A 16,826-nucleotide genomic window follows, 5' to 3' on the forward strand; every position below is an offset into this window, starting at 1 on the left:
TGGAAAGGTATTGAAGTTCAGTGTAATGTAGTGTTAAGCTCCTACAAACTTGAAAAATAATTGACCACTTCAGCCTATGCAAGAGTTAACAGGCTGCAAAGTGTTTCAGATGGCTGGAATAACATCAAGTATTTAGCAGCTAAACGATCAAATTTTGGAACTGAACACCGAGAATCCATGAATGAAGAACAGCAACAAGACTTAACAAACATGATTAGTATTATCCAACTGCTTTGTTATAAATATTATATACATTCAAACATCACATTAAAATATTATCCCATTACACGAGAAGAGATTAAGGCTTTATATTATTTACAGAAACAAGCAAGCACCTTAAAAAAAAAAGACATTTCCCTTCTAACATCACAAGTTTGATACCTTGAGCTCTTGAGTACAGCTATTTGCAATATGCCCAATGCTAGAACTATTTTAAACACTTATTATCAGGGTAGGAAACACTTAGTGAAGGCTCTTATCAGTGAGCGCTCCACACGAACTAGCACAAGCTGGTGCTGGACAGAGTGTGCCCTCCCTCTGCTCAGACATCTGTTAAGGTACAGTTGAAGGCTTATGCAGAAATGGTTTGCTCAATTCCACGCAGAGAGTAGAACAATTTTATTTTAAGGGAAACTGAAGACACTTAAGGACTCGTGGCCCACTGGTGGAGTAGGATACTCAAAAGTCTGTTCCACATTACATCAACTAGATTTAACATGATAGCGAAGACTGAACTGTAAGTTTACCAGCCACTAAGTGCATTGAACAGTGATGATTTTATAGGCTTCCATTACTCTGACACACTGTTTTCATGCAGTGTACTTGGATTCAACCACAAAGTGACAAACTGTTGTCACCATTCCCCCTGTAGCTCTTAGGCAACAAGCTATTTTTGAAGTGTTAAATAATGTTGATACAACACATGTTTACTATGCCACCATGTATCAATGGAGTGACTGTCCTGCCTTCTGGCTTGCTGATAGCTTTTTACAACATACAGTGATGAAGTATTTTCTAAGATGTAAGCAGACATGGCTAAACAAAAGGTGCTCAGTAAGAGTAATCATCTTCATTTCAAGTATTGTTTTAAGAATTAGTTCTTTAATTACAGTCTGTGTTAGCACTTTTTAGTTTGTGCTTTAGAGTCTGTTACTTCTTTGCAAGTCTTGAATTTGGCTGATGGCTTTTTTTTTTTTTTTAAAAAACATTGGCAACAAAGATGAGGATTGCAGAAGGCTGGCAAAAGTTATTTAATTTTCTGAGCCCATTTCATGTCATCTGCTCTTGGCTTCTCTCCAGTTACTCCTTGGATAATGTTCTCCAAGCACCTCCAGAATCCTATCTTCTCTAATGGATAGTTCAGCCAACCTGAATGATTGTAAAGGAGTTTAAAAAAAAAAAAAAAAAAAAAGATTAGTTTAAGTCATATCATCCAAAGTTTCATGTTTTGCAGTGTTTATTTAATAATGTTCTCTAATTTAAACACAAGGTAAACATAAGGCGAGTTCAGAGGTGGAGAACTCTAGCTAACAATATTGGCCTTTGCACAAAGCTATCAGAAAATAGACTATCCAGTTCAACAGATCTGCATTAGAAGCAAAACACTGTTATTAGTAGCACCTTGGATTTAGTGTTGACATTCAAAAAAACAATGCAGCTATTTCTTCCCTGATTACAGTTTCCCCATCACTGAAAGCTTGGCTTTTCTTCTTGTTTCTCGTTAGCTAGTACGGCAAGAAAGTAAATGGACACAACAGGGCGCCGAAATCTCGTAAGACGCACAAAAAATAGATTTCCGTTTGAGCCCTAAACAGGCCTAACCTAAATAAGGCTCAAAGCAAAGTTTTGTTTCTTTGTTTTGTTTTTAATAAATCTGTCAGTAGTGCCAGTATCATAGTTTGGATTTTTTAAGATACTTAAACATAGTATGCTCTCTGCGCAAAACTAATATTTGCTTAGCTGATGACTACTGAAGCCGCTGATGGGAAAAATCTTGCTGTAGTGCCATACTGCACCTAATGATAGTTCAAGTTGGACACTTACTGGATTAAGAGGGCAGGACTGCTGGCAGCACATTCCCAAAGGCATGCAAGTTCATCTAACTGAGCACTTCTGCTTCCACGTAGCCAGAAAGGTCACAGCCAGTTGATATGGGACAGGCCTTACCATTTTATATAACAAAATGCAACAAATGCCACTGTCCTCAGCATGCAACAAGAGCTTAAAGCATTACTGCTAGACTACAGACTGATATTGCAAGTGTTTTATAGAATCATTACATAGCACAGACTGCAAGGCTGGAACTCACATAAGCTTAATATGCTTCATACTGAATTCAGACGGGCTGTGTGTCTTACTCTTGGGATATTAATTAGTAGGTTAATTAATTTGCTTCTCTAATACTGTTCTTTGAAGCCAACCTAACTACCTATAACTAATAGAAGAGCGCATGAGAGGCAACTTCATAGTTTTTTATCACGATGTCTTACATAGTTAACTTTAGGTCTCTGTTTTATTAAGTACCGCAATAACCAAGAAAAACAAAACAAATCAGAGCTGCAAAATGTTATTACCATGTAGAAATTCTTCTACAACCAGAAAAAGATGGACGTGCACAGGGTTATATTAGCTATCCCACACTACAGAAGTTATACACATACCTACGTATATAGGTACCTATGTTACACGTTTTTCCCTTTTCCACAAAACCTGCATGGAGGAGAGTGTGAGAAAAGGAAAGCAAAGGAGAGGCAGGAATGTGAAGAGGCTGTTGTTACCAAAACAAAAACAATGAGCAAGCAGCAGAGGTTCATGTTGAAGGAAAGAGGTGGCTAAAAGACAGGATGGTACAGGCAAAACTTAAACATGTGAAAGCTCCCACAGAGCCAGCTTTGAAAGATCCAAACAACATTGCTACAGCAGGGCACAACCAGTAAAAGGAATACGACTGTTCTTGCTGCTCTGTTTTAATCCGATGTTAATGTTTGGGGAAAGAAATACTAAAATGAAAAAGCATTCAGGATAACCACTGCTGACAAGTAACATCATACTTCTAGAGAGCAAGATCCTTCCTAGACATAATTACAGCTTTAATGATCAAATCAGGCACTGTTTTCCGGCAGCTTCTACAGCTGGACAGGACTTTCAGTTCACCTGTGATACTGCAATCCCACTCACCTCACTGTACTGAGGACCTCTGGGAAAGCATCCCATACGATTCTCATTAACACAACCAGCTCCCTCAGGGAATGGATCCCTCCTTTCCTAGTGTCTAAAAACGGCAATCAATCTGAAAGTTTTAACATTGGGAATGCCAGAAAGCTGTTATCTGACGCTTTCCCTGGCAATGATACAATGGCAGACCTTTACGTACGGCGATTAGCTCTGGATCCAAGCATACTCTTTGGACTTGGCAGTCTTGCTCTTAAAGTAATTGTGCTTGGTAGTGATTAAGTGCAACACACATTACAATAACTAGTCATACTTTACAAAATAAAGGCCTATTTTAAATGGTGCACTGATTGCACGTTTCTGTCTTCCTTCTCACTTCTGCCTGAGTTGAAAAAGCGTTAGGGCTGCAGAAGCACTTTGCATACTCACATTTTTCAGTGGAACAATCTATCATGCTGTGTTATGTCAGACTAGTATGGTATGAACCCTTACAGAAAACACTGATAAAACAGAAGAACACGTAGCTCATCCTTTTTTAAGGAGATAAGAAAATAAAAGCAACTAGCTGAAGACCACTATTAATGGTCAAGCTCCAACTTTGTTTTTTACCTCTGTTGCTTCAGAGCATAGTAAGACTGAAACAAGCACTTAGGGTAGCAAGATTTTTGCCATCCTCTGTCAAATCATGCTCCATAATCGTACCGTACTTTCACATGGCATTCTGGTCATGGGAACTGGATTTGTTTCTTGGCACAGATTTCAAAACTGACAGAGAAACTGCTTGTCAAAGCCAATGACTGAATCAAGAACCAAAGTCATTTATTTCCAGCTATTTGATGAACTTGATAGCTTACTCAGGATTACGCAACACTGGTGTTTGAGTATATCTACCTGTACAGCAAGCATAAAACTGAGTATAGATATAAGGGGACCCCCAAATCCAAGATAAGTTTCTTGCTAGTCTGTCTTCTCCTCTGCCTCAAATCAGAATGAATGACTGATGAAAATGCAGAAGCTTTTATTGGAAACGAGCATTTGAGGTAAGACACACTTGCAGATGATACGATGCTTGTGTAAGAGGGAACAACAGCTTTCAGACTTCAATGAATGAAATGTATTACTACATGAGATTCCCAAATTGTCACGCAATCAGATCTCAGTATTGTTGACCACCCCGCCAGACTAAAAGTCGTCTTTCAGCCGATCACAAACCTCCCTCCACCTTCTTTTTAAAACCTTAATGCACATTTCTTTTTTTAAACCTTAATTACATTTCTTTTTTGTGCAGCAGTAACAGCTAAAGCCATATGAGCTCTTGTGAAACTACAGTTATTTTTGCCACATTTTCTGTATTTCATTAGCTGTCAAATTACATCTTGCCAGGTGAATTGTACTACAGACTGGTGAAAAGAGTTTGCAGGACGAACCAGAATACGTTACCAGTGGTAATGCAGAAATACGTCTCATGTGGAGACACGTGGTGGATCCTGTGGTGTTTCCGTGGCAGGATAACATGCCAGTCCTGTAGAAAGATGACCCAACGAGGAAGACCAAAGTACGTGTGAGACCACTTGTGAATCTGGTTCGTCATGGTTATGAAGATGATCAGGGCAAAGACATAACACTCCCAAGGACATGTTTCATATAATGCCTCTGCAAAACAAAATTTGCATTTTTAAATATTGCTTATGAAAAGGTTTCCACTAGGAAAATGATGTCTTGCCCAGCCAGAGCTGCTCAGTGCTGCAGGAACTAACAAAGGCCTCAACCAAGCTGCTTTGGCAAGAGTGCCGCAAGAGCCGGTGAGCCATAAACAATTTCAGAACACAAGATTCACAAGACAGGCTGGTAAGTGCTGAAGTCTGTCAACTCATCATAAACAGGAACTTAAATTCTTGATTTACTATCTATAAATTTAAATTTATCCTTAAATTCTTGCACTTCTAGTTGGTAAGTAAAGTATTTCTGCACATACACATAGCACTTCTGTTTTATAGGCTTTCTGGTGGGTATATAGTGAAATTTACTGTTCTGAACAATCCAGAATAATTACTGTAACTTCTAACGCTTCCTTACAAGACTCTTCAGCCATAGATTCTCTGTTGGGCCAGACAGACAAATCCTATACCCCTTTTCAACCACCACAACAAAAAGGGAGAGAGCGAGCAAGAGCGATCCCCTCCCTCCTCCAGGGACCACGCTTCCATTCACAGTTCACATACTTGTCATTCACATTCACCGATTTCTTCCAGCCTCATACAGACAAATGCTCATCTGAATATCAACAAAAACTCTAAATTCACACAAGTCATGAGTAACAGCTTACCTGGGGAAAAAGAAACAAATTTGTATGCCATGTTTGCCAATGGGACTAATGTCATAAGGCAGTTGTCTCCATTGGTCTCTATGAAATCATGTCTGGTAATTGCTGTGGGGTCAATATGATGTTCTCTAAATGGTCTGATGAAAGCCTGAGAGAACAAGTAAAAAAAAAAAAAAAACCACACACCACCATGAATCAAGAACAATCAAAAAAAGTATTAGACTCAAGTCTGATGACTGCATTGGAAAGATTTCCCTACTACCATGCAAGTAAACAAGGTTCAAATTTTTGCAATGAGAACATTTGAAATAATTTGATTTCCATCTGCAAAGCAATTCAAGGCTTAATTTCAAATACAGTTTTGGAATTGCTTTTCAGTATTATTCTTGCTAATGTTCACCTAGGGCATTTAGGTTTTAAATCTCAAAAACAAGACGCATCATCCTAATTTCACAGAGAAAAACAAAAACAAATTTGCTAGCAGCATGAATCAAGGCAACAAGAGAAACAGAAAACCTAGTCTTACACTTTCTATGGGCTGTAAATGACTGCATTAGCAGACAACATGAAAGTTAAACAGCACAGACAAACCAACACCAGTCAAACAGAATACACAAAAGTCTCCTTTAGGAATAGAAATAGCATCTCAATATATAAGCCCAGAGAAAGGATATGAAATATAGTAAGTAGGACAGGGACAGTAAAACAAGCGTACTTATTTGCTTGCAACACATATATCCTGTACAGTTTATGCAAGAGTGTCCTGGATAAACAATAGTGTTCAGACTTACTTAGAGCATAGTCTCCTGCAGTGTGTGTGGTTCTCCTCCCCCCCCCCCCCCCCCTTGGAACTATGCTCCACAGATACTGGCATTCAAGGACTACTAAATCTATTGAAGGTTAAAAAAAAAAAAAATCCTAAACCCAATAATCTTAAGTTTGCTCTACTGGTTCATGTACTTCTGTTTAATTACAAAGAATATCCCATATACATTCTTTCTTTTAAAAAATAAAGATCCTCCTAATACTGCAACCTGAGGAGTAATTAATGGCACCTATGAAGAAGTTTGCTTTAAAGAACAGATTACTGCTGATTAGTGCAGATTATTATAGGAATCAGTGGACTTTCCTCCAAGCATCTGGCACTTGTAGCTACAGACAGGTGATCTAAATCTTCAGTGATTGTCATCCTAGTACTGCTGCATTTACTGAACAGGTGCCAAGAGTACAAAGAACTGGAGAAGTTTCTTACTAGAGCTTCTCCATGTTTTCAAGTCAGCTTTCAGAGATTTTAAAAACAGACACAGGATACCTGATGAAGCAGGACAGCACCTAAATTCCGCCCGTCTCTGCATTTATTGACCTTTTTGAAGTTCTACTAAGTTTAGCCAGGTTTCTGCACTTGTGGCATCATAGGCCATTCCCACTGTCTGTGAACACTGGTATTGCAAAACTGTGTGCAATCCCTAATCAGGACGATAAAATGGAGCAGTGTCACCTTGTACGTGTCACCTAGACCAAGTGCAAACATGACTCTTGGTGCACTCAACCAACAATGCATTGTGCCACTTAGCAGAAAAGGGTACAAGGGGCCAAAGTGGGGGGCAGTGCAGAGAGCAGGCCACATTCACAACATCACAAGAAAAGCACAGCTTGTATATACTGTCCAATAGAGCTGGGATGCAAGTGTTACAACACTGGAAGCATTTCCAGAAAGTATTTCAAATGGTTTTTATGTTTAAGGGTAAGAAACACAAACCTTTCCAACTATGGGTAGTTCCACAGATCCCCAGGTGTCTGCTCCCCAGTGAAATAATCCTGATAGAAAATCAGCTGTAATAACGCCTGCAACTTGAATGGAAAAAGACAGTTAGATATACAAAATCATTTTTAGTGAAGAATTCACGTTTTCAATTTGCAAAACAAGTTTGCTTGTTTACTCCTAACTTAGAGGTACACAACCACTTGAGATCAACTCCATTCTGAATGCATACAAGGCCAGGCTACTAGGAATAAGAGTTTAATGAGACACCATATGGACAGTTACAGTCTTCACTAAAACTACACTAAGATTTTGTTTGACCTATATTCTACAGAAGAGCTTGACAAATCTTTACAATTGCTGGTAGGGGAAATTTAAGTTAAATCGGAATCACTTAGATCTTATTTTAGATGTACCTTCTCACTGGACCTGCTCTTTTTCTGTGCCATTTAAGAGATTATTTGCCTATAAAAGAGCTGCTAAAGCCATCGCAAGAGATTGTATTATCTGCGGACCCTCTTTTCCCTCAGTCCCTTGGGTCTGTAAACATGAAACACTAAACTCTGATAAATACAGGTAAACACTAATTAAGAAGCCACTCCTGGGTAAAGCAAGACTATTCACAAAATAAGACTGAGAAGTCAAGCAACTTTAAGACTGGGACATCTGCAATACTATAAGTGGAGGCTCCAGAAACCACTCTAGTGATCCTCCGTAAGGGACATCCAACACTTGCGATACTTGCATATTAATCTGGATACACCATTAAATGAAGGTTGTTGCAAGTTTACAAGTCCGAATACTTTTCTAGCTGCCAGCCACAAGTACTTTCAAGTTGTGGTCAAGTAAAGGCGGTTTTCCTTTCTTCCACATAAGGGCAAAAATATGACTTTATGTCCTGGATGACCCTTCTACCTACCAGCGTTTGTAGGAAATCCTGACATTTAAGAATAGGGGCACAAGAGATGTTATTTGATCAGAACATTTTCCAGTCAGTCATAGATCTGTCAGATGGAGTCTAACAGACACCCTATCATTCTTCATCTGCAGAGGAAATCCTACTCCTAGGTTCCCAAGCGCTTCGCTAATCAAGTCTCCAACAGAGTTTAAGATACCCTTCTGCACAAGCTCTACTGCCAGGCTCTTTCCTCTCTTGAGGAAGAGAATTCAGACAAGATTGCCCCAGAAGCTCCCTTCTTAATGGGAAGACTTGGAGAAAAACAGTGTGACTATAGCAACACAGTAAAGACGGAGAAGACTGCATGGGAACCTCTGTGCCTGAGGGCCTTTAAAGCACAAACACCAAGAGGTACTAGTTCTAGTCTGCACATCTCCCTTGGGTTTTGACAGAGGTCACCCAGGTCTGGATATAATCTAGATTTGTTGAAGAATGAAGCAGATTAAGAATCAGGATCCTCTTTCAATGCAGTGCTGCCCCTTCAGATTAAACAGAACGATATTTCTGTTCAGCTGTTCTGAGATCAACCACCCAGTGAAGTGAGCGCGCAGGCGTACCTGATTCTCTGTAGAGCCAGCGTTCAAGCTCTTGAAAGGGAAAGGCAATACACGTTTCTTACCTGAGGTTCTGCTTAAAACAATTCAGCAGACGCATGACCCAGATTTCAAAATAGCTGTTACCTATTAGGCATATATGATATACCTGGAAACAGATATGATCTGATTCCAGTGCTACTCCCTTACAATCACATACGAAATTCATGCCAACTAAAACATTATACACTTATCTTGCAGGCTACTGTTAAATGAGTCATAGCAACAGAAATAAAGAGATGACATGTACAAAGTATATGTTGCAAAGCAGCTCAGTTGGCAATCCCCTACCGTTATTTGGTGCTCAGCGTATAAGACACAGTCACCTAACTATTGGCATGTCCGGTAGCTCAAATTTCAGAGAAGCTTGTTAACTGCCCACAGGAAGCCATGTAAGCCAGAGAACTAGTCACAGAGTCAGGTCAGAGTGGCTGGAACATGGTTCTTTAGTTTCCCCAGCTGCAGCTTACAGAAGCAGGTTGTTTACAGAAGTAGCCCATTGTAACACAGAAACAGCAGGGAGCTGCAAAATAAGTGATGCAGGAAATTCATTTTTGCTTTGACTGCCTCACCAACTCTTCTTCAGAGGTCTGCAAAGCTAGCAGAATCCTGGCTTCTTCCTCTGCTACCTGGCTGTTGCCTCCACTAGCAAGTATTCATTTCTGCACCTTTCTGAAGACTTCCTTTAAGCATAACTTCATAGTTACAGCATTGAAGGCTTTCTGCAATAGGCAGGTAGACCTCTGCCTGTTAGGAAGTCAGGCGAGACGGTTCCGTTTCACTTATAACCCAAATCAAAAGTTCAAATTGTTGGTATACTGGTTCATCTTGCTTTGGTTCCAAGGCATTTTGTTACTTCTCCTCCTCTCACAGGACTGCAAACGATCTGAGATGTACCAGGAAACAAGACAACGTATGTACATCTTTCCCCATAAATCTTACTGCTTTTATTTACCCTAGTCATGATCTGGACTTTGTCTGATGTGTCAACCTTCCTACCCCAATCAGAACGCCTAGGTCCGGTGGCCTTGAGAGCCCAGTTTAATGAAATTCCTTTAACATTAGCAGGATTGCTAAAGATCGGATGTTTTTTGGAATATGAAAGAGGACCAAGCAGTTTTGTTAATAATGAACAGTGCTCTATCTTTAGGGCACAGCAATTACCTACAATTATGCAGCATAGCATATTTTAGGTTTACTTCTCACGGTTACATTTTGCTTAGCTAACTCCTTACCTCTACATTCCTTTCCTTCCTCCCTCCCTCCCTTTTGCTCTCAACAAACATGAGCTGTCAGGATTAGTACGGCACCTCCTGCCTCAAAATGCTTTTATTTCCTATTAGGAAAAATCCATCCCCACTCACAAATCCATTGTCCAATCAGAATAAAATCTTAGGTACAGTAGCAGACACTTCAAGCTTTATTTATTGCCTTGAAGGGGGCAGCCACACACTTGATTAATTCTCTTGGCTTTGCTGTACTGAAGACAAATCACATTTTTATAAGCCGTAAACTTGTTTGTATAAGCAGTATATACTTGTTCTGTTTCAGACTACACATGTAACCTATAGCTACAGAGAGACAATGTGAAGCACAAAAGCTTTTGAATCTGTATCAAGCAGCTGAAAGAGCAAAGAGCCTCCCCTTAGAGGAAAGATACCTGAGCAAAACTTCACTTTGCAATAACTCAGATATCATTCTTGCTGAGGTAATGACCTATTAATCAGTTTTCACATCCCCTCCAGCATACTGCATTACAACAGCCTGAAATAACAGCAGAAAGAATTAACAAAAATACAAGCAAAATACTGATAGTTCACAGATGTTTCACGTGTTACTTTGAAGGCAACTTGTAGCAAGCTAAGAGGAAAAAGTGAATGGTGCCTGAAGCTGTGCCTTAAGCTAAAGCAGTCTGAAATGCCCAACTGCCAGAAGCCACGCTGCAGTAGTACTGCAGAAGGGCTTGCTCACTCCTCAGCAGTCATGTATGAAGAGCTATAATGAGAGAGCACAAACTGTAACATAAGTGATATATAGCAAGCATTGTAACACTTTGCATCTGATCTGCAGATTTTGAAAGCATGCCAGACACCAAAGAATTAATCTCAATTTTCTCCTACACATCGCATTGTCTTTATTTAAAATGAGAAAAATCAAGGCACAGGTATTCAGTTACTTCTCTGAGATGGTACAGATCTCAATGCTCCATCATCAAGGTCGGGAGGGCAAGACACGTCCAGGGCTGTCAAATCATATTTAATTATGAGCTAATCAGAGTCAGAGAAGTCAGGTTATCCACAGCATTCATGCATGAACTGTGAACAGTGGATTCACATGGTGAGGAGAAGCAAAACCAGGAAAGCATTAGAGAAATACTGCTCTACATACCTTAGTTTCTTTAATCTAACCTGCTGAGGCGTAGGATGGAAGAAGAGCCCATCTATAGTTTATATTTGAGGAGGAAGTGAACGTATGGAAAACGCAGAGGCAGAAGGGGAGAAGGCGTTTCAGTTAAAAAGCAAGCCACAGAACATGCTCAACAGAAGAGGTTTTTTTCTTTGTTTAGAAAGCAGACACTGCTGAATTAGAAGCAGAAGAGAAACAAGTCTAGCATACAGGGAGATCAAAGGCATACAAATGAAGTCTAATCAGCTGCAGGTATTTTAACATATGTGAAAACATGACTGAGGTCCAAAAGGATACACACAAATACCATTTCTGTGCTGGTGTTTTAACAAGGACTTAGAAGTAGAGGACCTAAATGTGCTAGAAGGGCTGTACTTTTCCAACTATCCCATATTGGTGATACTTCACAGGTACCAGCATACCTACGGGACAGTATAGTGCCTAGGAAGCCAGGGGACATACCACAGGATGACTGTCCCTTGCTGAGGCCACCAGGTCACCTGCTGGGCAACAGGTGCCAAAGACAGTAAGTGCAGCTGACCCAAACATATAATTGGCACAACACAGTTTTGCTGCTGCTTATGGTCTGTTCATAAACCAGACTATACGTAGGAGTTAGTGTCAGAGAAAAGCCCTCACTCCTCCTCTTCTTTGTTAAGTACAAAATTATGAGTTTACAACTTACGTTAACGAGGGACTTCTCTGAGCAAGCCATAAACCACTTCCTGCAACGTGACTATACTCAGCATGAAAGGAAAGAAGTCAAATGAGAGCTAGACGTTTCAGATACAAGCCGTTCAACAGATAAAGGTATTTTGCATGTTTGCAACAAAAAGTTGTTCTTCACAGAAGTTTTATGCAGCCAGGTGGGAGCCTGACTTTGCACAGTTAACTCTCAAATTCTAACGTGGAAGCCTCTCAGCGGAACAGATGAAGTTTCATTTTCACAATAAAATCTGAGTTGGAGAATCTTTGAGGGGGGTGGAGGGGAACAATCATCATTGTTGTATGATATTAAAAAACAACTTTGTGCAATTGTGTAACACTGTAGAGAAGTATAGCCATTTTTAGTCAGTGACTATATGAACTAGTTGAACGTTACAGTACAAAAGAGTCAAAAGGGGAGGCTAATTCCATGACAGATTTTTCATTTCCTATTAAAATCAATATGCTAAATTAACAGCTATGTTACATATATGCTAAAAAATTAAAATGCCTCAGTCATCTGCATTCCACACGTAGTCCATTTACTTCAGTGCAGTGTCCTTTCTATCCCAGGAGGTAGGGGTTTGATGGCAAGTTACAACACTAAGTAAATAATCTCTGAGCATTTTAGCAAGTATAAAGTGTAGCAGCTTAAAAAGTAAAGTTAATCACTTTGGCTATGTTAAGCTGAAAAATACTCAGTCAAACCTGGAGCTAACTGCGGAAGCAAGCAGAGAACTATGAAATAAAATAAAGACCTGAATATTATATTATTAGATATAGCTATAATTATATAGTTATATTATAGCTAGCTTTTCAAATAAGCCATGCCTATAATAAACACGTTCCAGAGACTGGAAAAGAAAAACTAACCTAAGCCATAGAGAGGATGCCTCAGGCAGAAGGTGAGCAAAAAGTAAACAAAATAAAATGGTACATTACAGATACAGCTTACACAGCAATAGAAGTGACTGGAACAGATGACAATCTGTCAGAATTGGAAAGAACTTGCTGAATATGGGCTAGGTCTGCACAGCCCAAGAACAGCAGTATGCCAAGTTTACTCCCTTTTGCCTGTAGGCATCTTCCCTATAGTTAAGGCTTTGAACAGATGAAAATATTTGCCAATGTCCAAGATAAAAAATGAGTACCAACTCCTAATATTTTGTTATACAATAGCACCCTTCACTCAGTGATCACACTATGCTTTTCGAGTTTCTTATCGTTCTTGCAAAATACACAAAACACAAAATACATTCTTGTCCTTCCCCCAATAATCTCATGTATAGGGGGAAGCCACTAGAATCTTCTTCCCAGCAACAGTTGTCTAGAAGTATACAGGCACATCCCTTGCCTCTCCATCAACTGCAACGGAGACCTCAACGCCAGCCTCCAGGTCAGACGCCATATAGCTGGTGACATGGCCAGAAGCTACCAGGAAAAGGAGATCCCCAAGGAAACTGGTGCCATCTCCCCAGAGTAGAACAGCAGCAGCTTCTAAAGCAAGTGCTCATCTGCCAAAAGGATGACTGGGACAAGAATCACTATCCCACAAAATCAATGGTACTCTTAGTCTATTAGCGCAAAGCAAACTATTCCTATTATTTCTCTGGCTGATGGAGCATTTGTGAAACACTTGTTACATTTAAACAGAATCCTATCAACTTTACCTTGGTCTCAAGGTCTTATGCAAGTGCCACCATTCAGAAGAAAAAAAGACGTGACTAAGACATCCCAGAAGAGATACTGAGAGAAAAGAGAATAAAGGATACTAAAAGAAAAATCAAGAGTGAACCTTCCCTCATTGAAAAAAAATCCAATCCCTTCACCAGTGACTAAGCAAACCAATCCTCTGGCTTCATGCATGTAAAATACTCCCAGGAATCAAGCAGGGTCAGCTGAGCTCTCAGGAGAACCAGGCGGCTTTCTGCACACAAGTTTGCACCCAGAGGAGATCTTAATACCTACACATTAGCCTGGCTTAGGACATAAGCGGCCATAATGCTGCTTTTGTTCAAGGTCTGCACTCTCTAGCTGAAGCTGATCACTCCTGGCAACATTCGCTGCAACTCACTGCTTCGTTAGGGCAACACTCCACCATGGTGCTTGTTGATATTTTGAAATGAAGGAGGCACTATTTTAAGTGAATCAGGACCACTGAGACCTATACTTCTCAAATCCTCTACTCAAAGTCCCCTGCAACTTTAAGAGAGCCCCTGACAACCCAGCAAACAAACAGAGCTTTCTTTGTCACTTAGTCCTCATCACCAAGACAAAGAGGAATAGCCCATTCACATACACACAAATAACCAAGCAGGAAAGCACAAATGGGGCCATGTCACCAGCTTCCCTCCATTTCCAGGATAAGCAACACCAAACAGGGAGGCTGGCTCAACTCTCCCCCCACAGCATAGCCTTCAGCTATCCTGCCAGAGAACAGCTGTAAGCACACGCATCAGAAGTTTGTCCCCTAATCAAAGCTAGATGAGGAACAGGTAAGTAGCATTAAAATCATCTGCCCCAGTGCAAAACTAATTATGTTCCACAAGTCCTCTTTCAAGACCAACAACCCAGAGGATCTTTGGAATGGAAAAGACACAGAACTCCTATGTTAACACTTCCCCCTCCATTTGAAATGGGTTAACAGTAAAAGATAAGATATAAACAATATAAATTGTATTACTGCAATAGAATCAGTGCAAGAAAAATATAGAATTGAAGTTTAATCTCTTTAATCATGACAGTTTGTGGAGCCTTCACATTCAGATGATGGTACAGTTTAGGACGGGAAACACCAAATTACTGACAGTTGCCAAGTAACCAACAGTTATTTCAGACGGGACAAGGCTGCAGGTGGCAAAGACTTGATTTTTGAGCCAAGACTCAAATAAGGGAGATAATTTTCATTTGTTAAAGCTTCCCCCGCTGAAATTTCAGCAAACTTTAAACCAAATTTCCAAGTGGAAATTCATTTCAGTGTACAAAGTAAATCCAAAATAAGTGAGGTCATTATAGATGTAAAAGAAGGCTCTGTCTTTTGCTATAAGGCAATAGGATTTTGAAGCAGCCGATACACATGCACAGCAGTCCATTTCAAAGAGTAGCTATGGTTTCTAGAGAGCGTTTAACATGTGCCACAGCTGGCATATTCATATCAGACATTACACACTCATTTGGCTCTGCAATGCAGCTAACCAAAGCGTAGCTCTGCAGAGCTACTCAGGCTTGAACAAAAGTTTTGGGCCTTGATTAGAACAAGTTTCTATTTTAAAAATAAACCAAGTGATTTCTTTCTGCATGCTCTCTCAATCCACAACACCAGTAGTAATTAGGTATCTCTGCTTCAAAGAGGATTGAAAAAAATTATTTCTCTCTCTCTCTCACTTCAGCAATGATTAACCTTGTGCTCTGTTAAGCCTACCTGTCTAAAGATAGCTGCATATGTGGGGCAGTTTTTATGCATATAAATAGGCTAGAACACAAACTCAATGACCAATTTTTATAAGGCTACAATTAAACAGTATCTACCAAGAACACAGCCTGGCTGCAGATAAAAGCATCAGAAACAAGTCAACTGATTTGGCCAAAAAGCATTATAACCTCACAGAAAGGCACAGGGAAGGAAAAAGAAAGCCATAATGCATGCTGTAACTTGCCAAATTTTAATCTAGATGCTATTAATATCCCACCGCTATATACACCTCATGCATATTGAATAATATGCTATACACCACAAAAGAGCCTTAAGGTATAGGAGCTTTCAAGCCTAATCTTATTTGTTTTGGTGAGGCTTTTCTGCTGTCACAGAAGGAAGATCTATGCCAATCTTGCCCCGCGGCGCGGCATTACTGAGCTCCTACAAAGCGACAGAGGCTGTTCTCTGGTTCTGCTGGATTGCTAGGATGGTGTCCCATTGCAACGGCTAGTCCAGTCTCACCTGGCAAAACGGGAGGGTATCAAATCTTCATCACATCCCACTTTCCCGCCAAGCCTACACTGCAGTTAAACATATACATGCACACTTACACCTACACATACATGTGCATACATGCAGATGTGTATACATGCATATATATGCACACAAAAATATACATTATATATACATAAAGTCATATTTATACAAAATACCTAAATTCACATCTACTTCCCTATAACTGTCAGCTTGCATGAAAAGTTTTCACAGCTCCTCATCGCTGAAGAGATTCAGAATAAGGCATGACCAGATTTAACCCAGAAACAAGGGGAAAATCCATCCCTCACCTACTCTTTTTTTTTATTTATTTTTTGAGGGCAAGGAGGGGAAGGGATGGAAGGGTCACATGGGTTCCTCTTCCTTTCCTGTAAGATCATCTTCAGCCAGCACAAAACAACCTAGCTCAAAAGCTATTCTAAAACAACACAATAAATTTCTCGCCTGCCTTCTCTCACCAAATAATGCATCTGTAAGTGATTCAGCACAGCAAATTACAGCAAGACATGCAAGTTCATTTCCAAGCAGATTGCCTGTTCACATCACACAAGGAAGCAACTACTTCCCGAGAACGAGGAAGATCAGATCTTTTTACTCCCAAGTATTTCTAGATTAACATATTTACAATACAACTCAATCTACAACTATGTATGCCTTTAAAGGCATTGAGAGAAGAGATGGTTACACAGCCTTTAATTATATATACAGGATCTAGGCTAGGTGAAATAAAACCATAAAGGCTCAAATTAGTCTGTTTTTTTTTTAATTAAAAAATATTTACATAAGAGCACACAGGGGTCCAACAATCCATCTTAATGGACTGGCTCAGGACAACACGCATGAGACCAGATCGCTACTTACTTTCAAATTTCTCATATTCCTGTACTTTCCAAAGACAAAGACCTGATGTGAACTTAGCTCATTAGCAGAATGTTTAT

General features: G+C 39.9%; 1 protein-coding gene across 1 annotated transcript in view; it reads right to left on the reverse strand.

Moving 5' to 3' along the window:
- The window catches only part of LOC104150059 (plasmanylethanolamine desaturase 1), a 43,043-nt gene that overhangs the window by 20,371 nt on the left and 5,846 nt on the right, over positions 1 to 16,826 (reverse strand). The window contains exons 3-5 of the mRNA XM_068912460.1: positions 7,254 to 7,345; positions 5,498 to 5,642; positions 4,612 to 4,824 (exon numbers count right to left, since the gene is read on the reverse strand). Coding sequence (XP_068768561.1) covers positions 4,612 to 4,824; positions 5,498 to 5,642; positions 7,254 to 7,345 — 450 coding nt within the window. The remainder of the gene's footprint in view (positions 1 to 4,611; positions 4,825 to 5,497; positions 5,643 to 7,253; positions 7,346 to 16,826) is intronic.

Source organism: Struthio camelus, chromosome 18, assembly GCF_040807025.1.
Source record: "Struthio camelus isolate bStrCam1 chromosome 18, bStrCam1.hap1, whole genome shotgun sequence".
Lineage (NCBI taxonomy): Eukaryota > Metazoa > Chordata > Aves > Struthioniformes > Struthionidae > Struthio > Struthio camelus.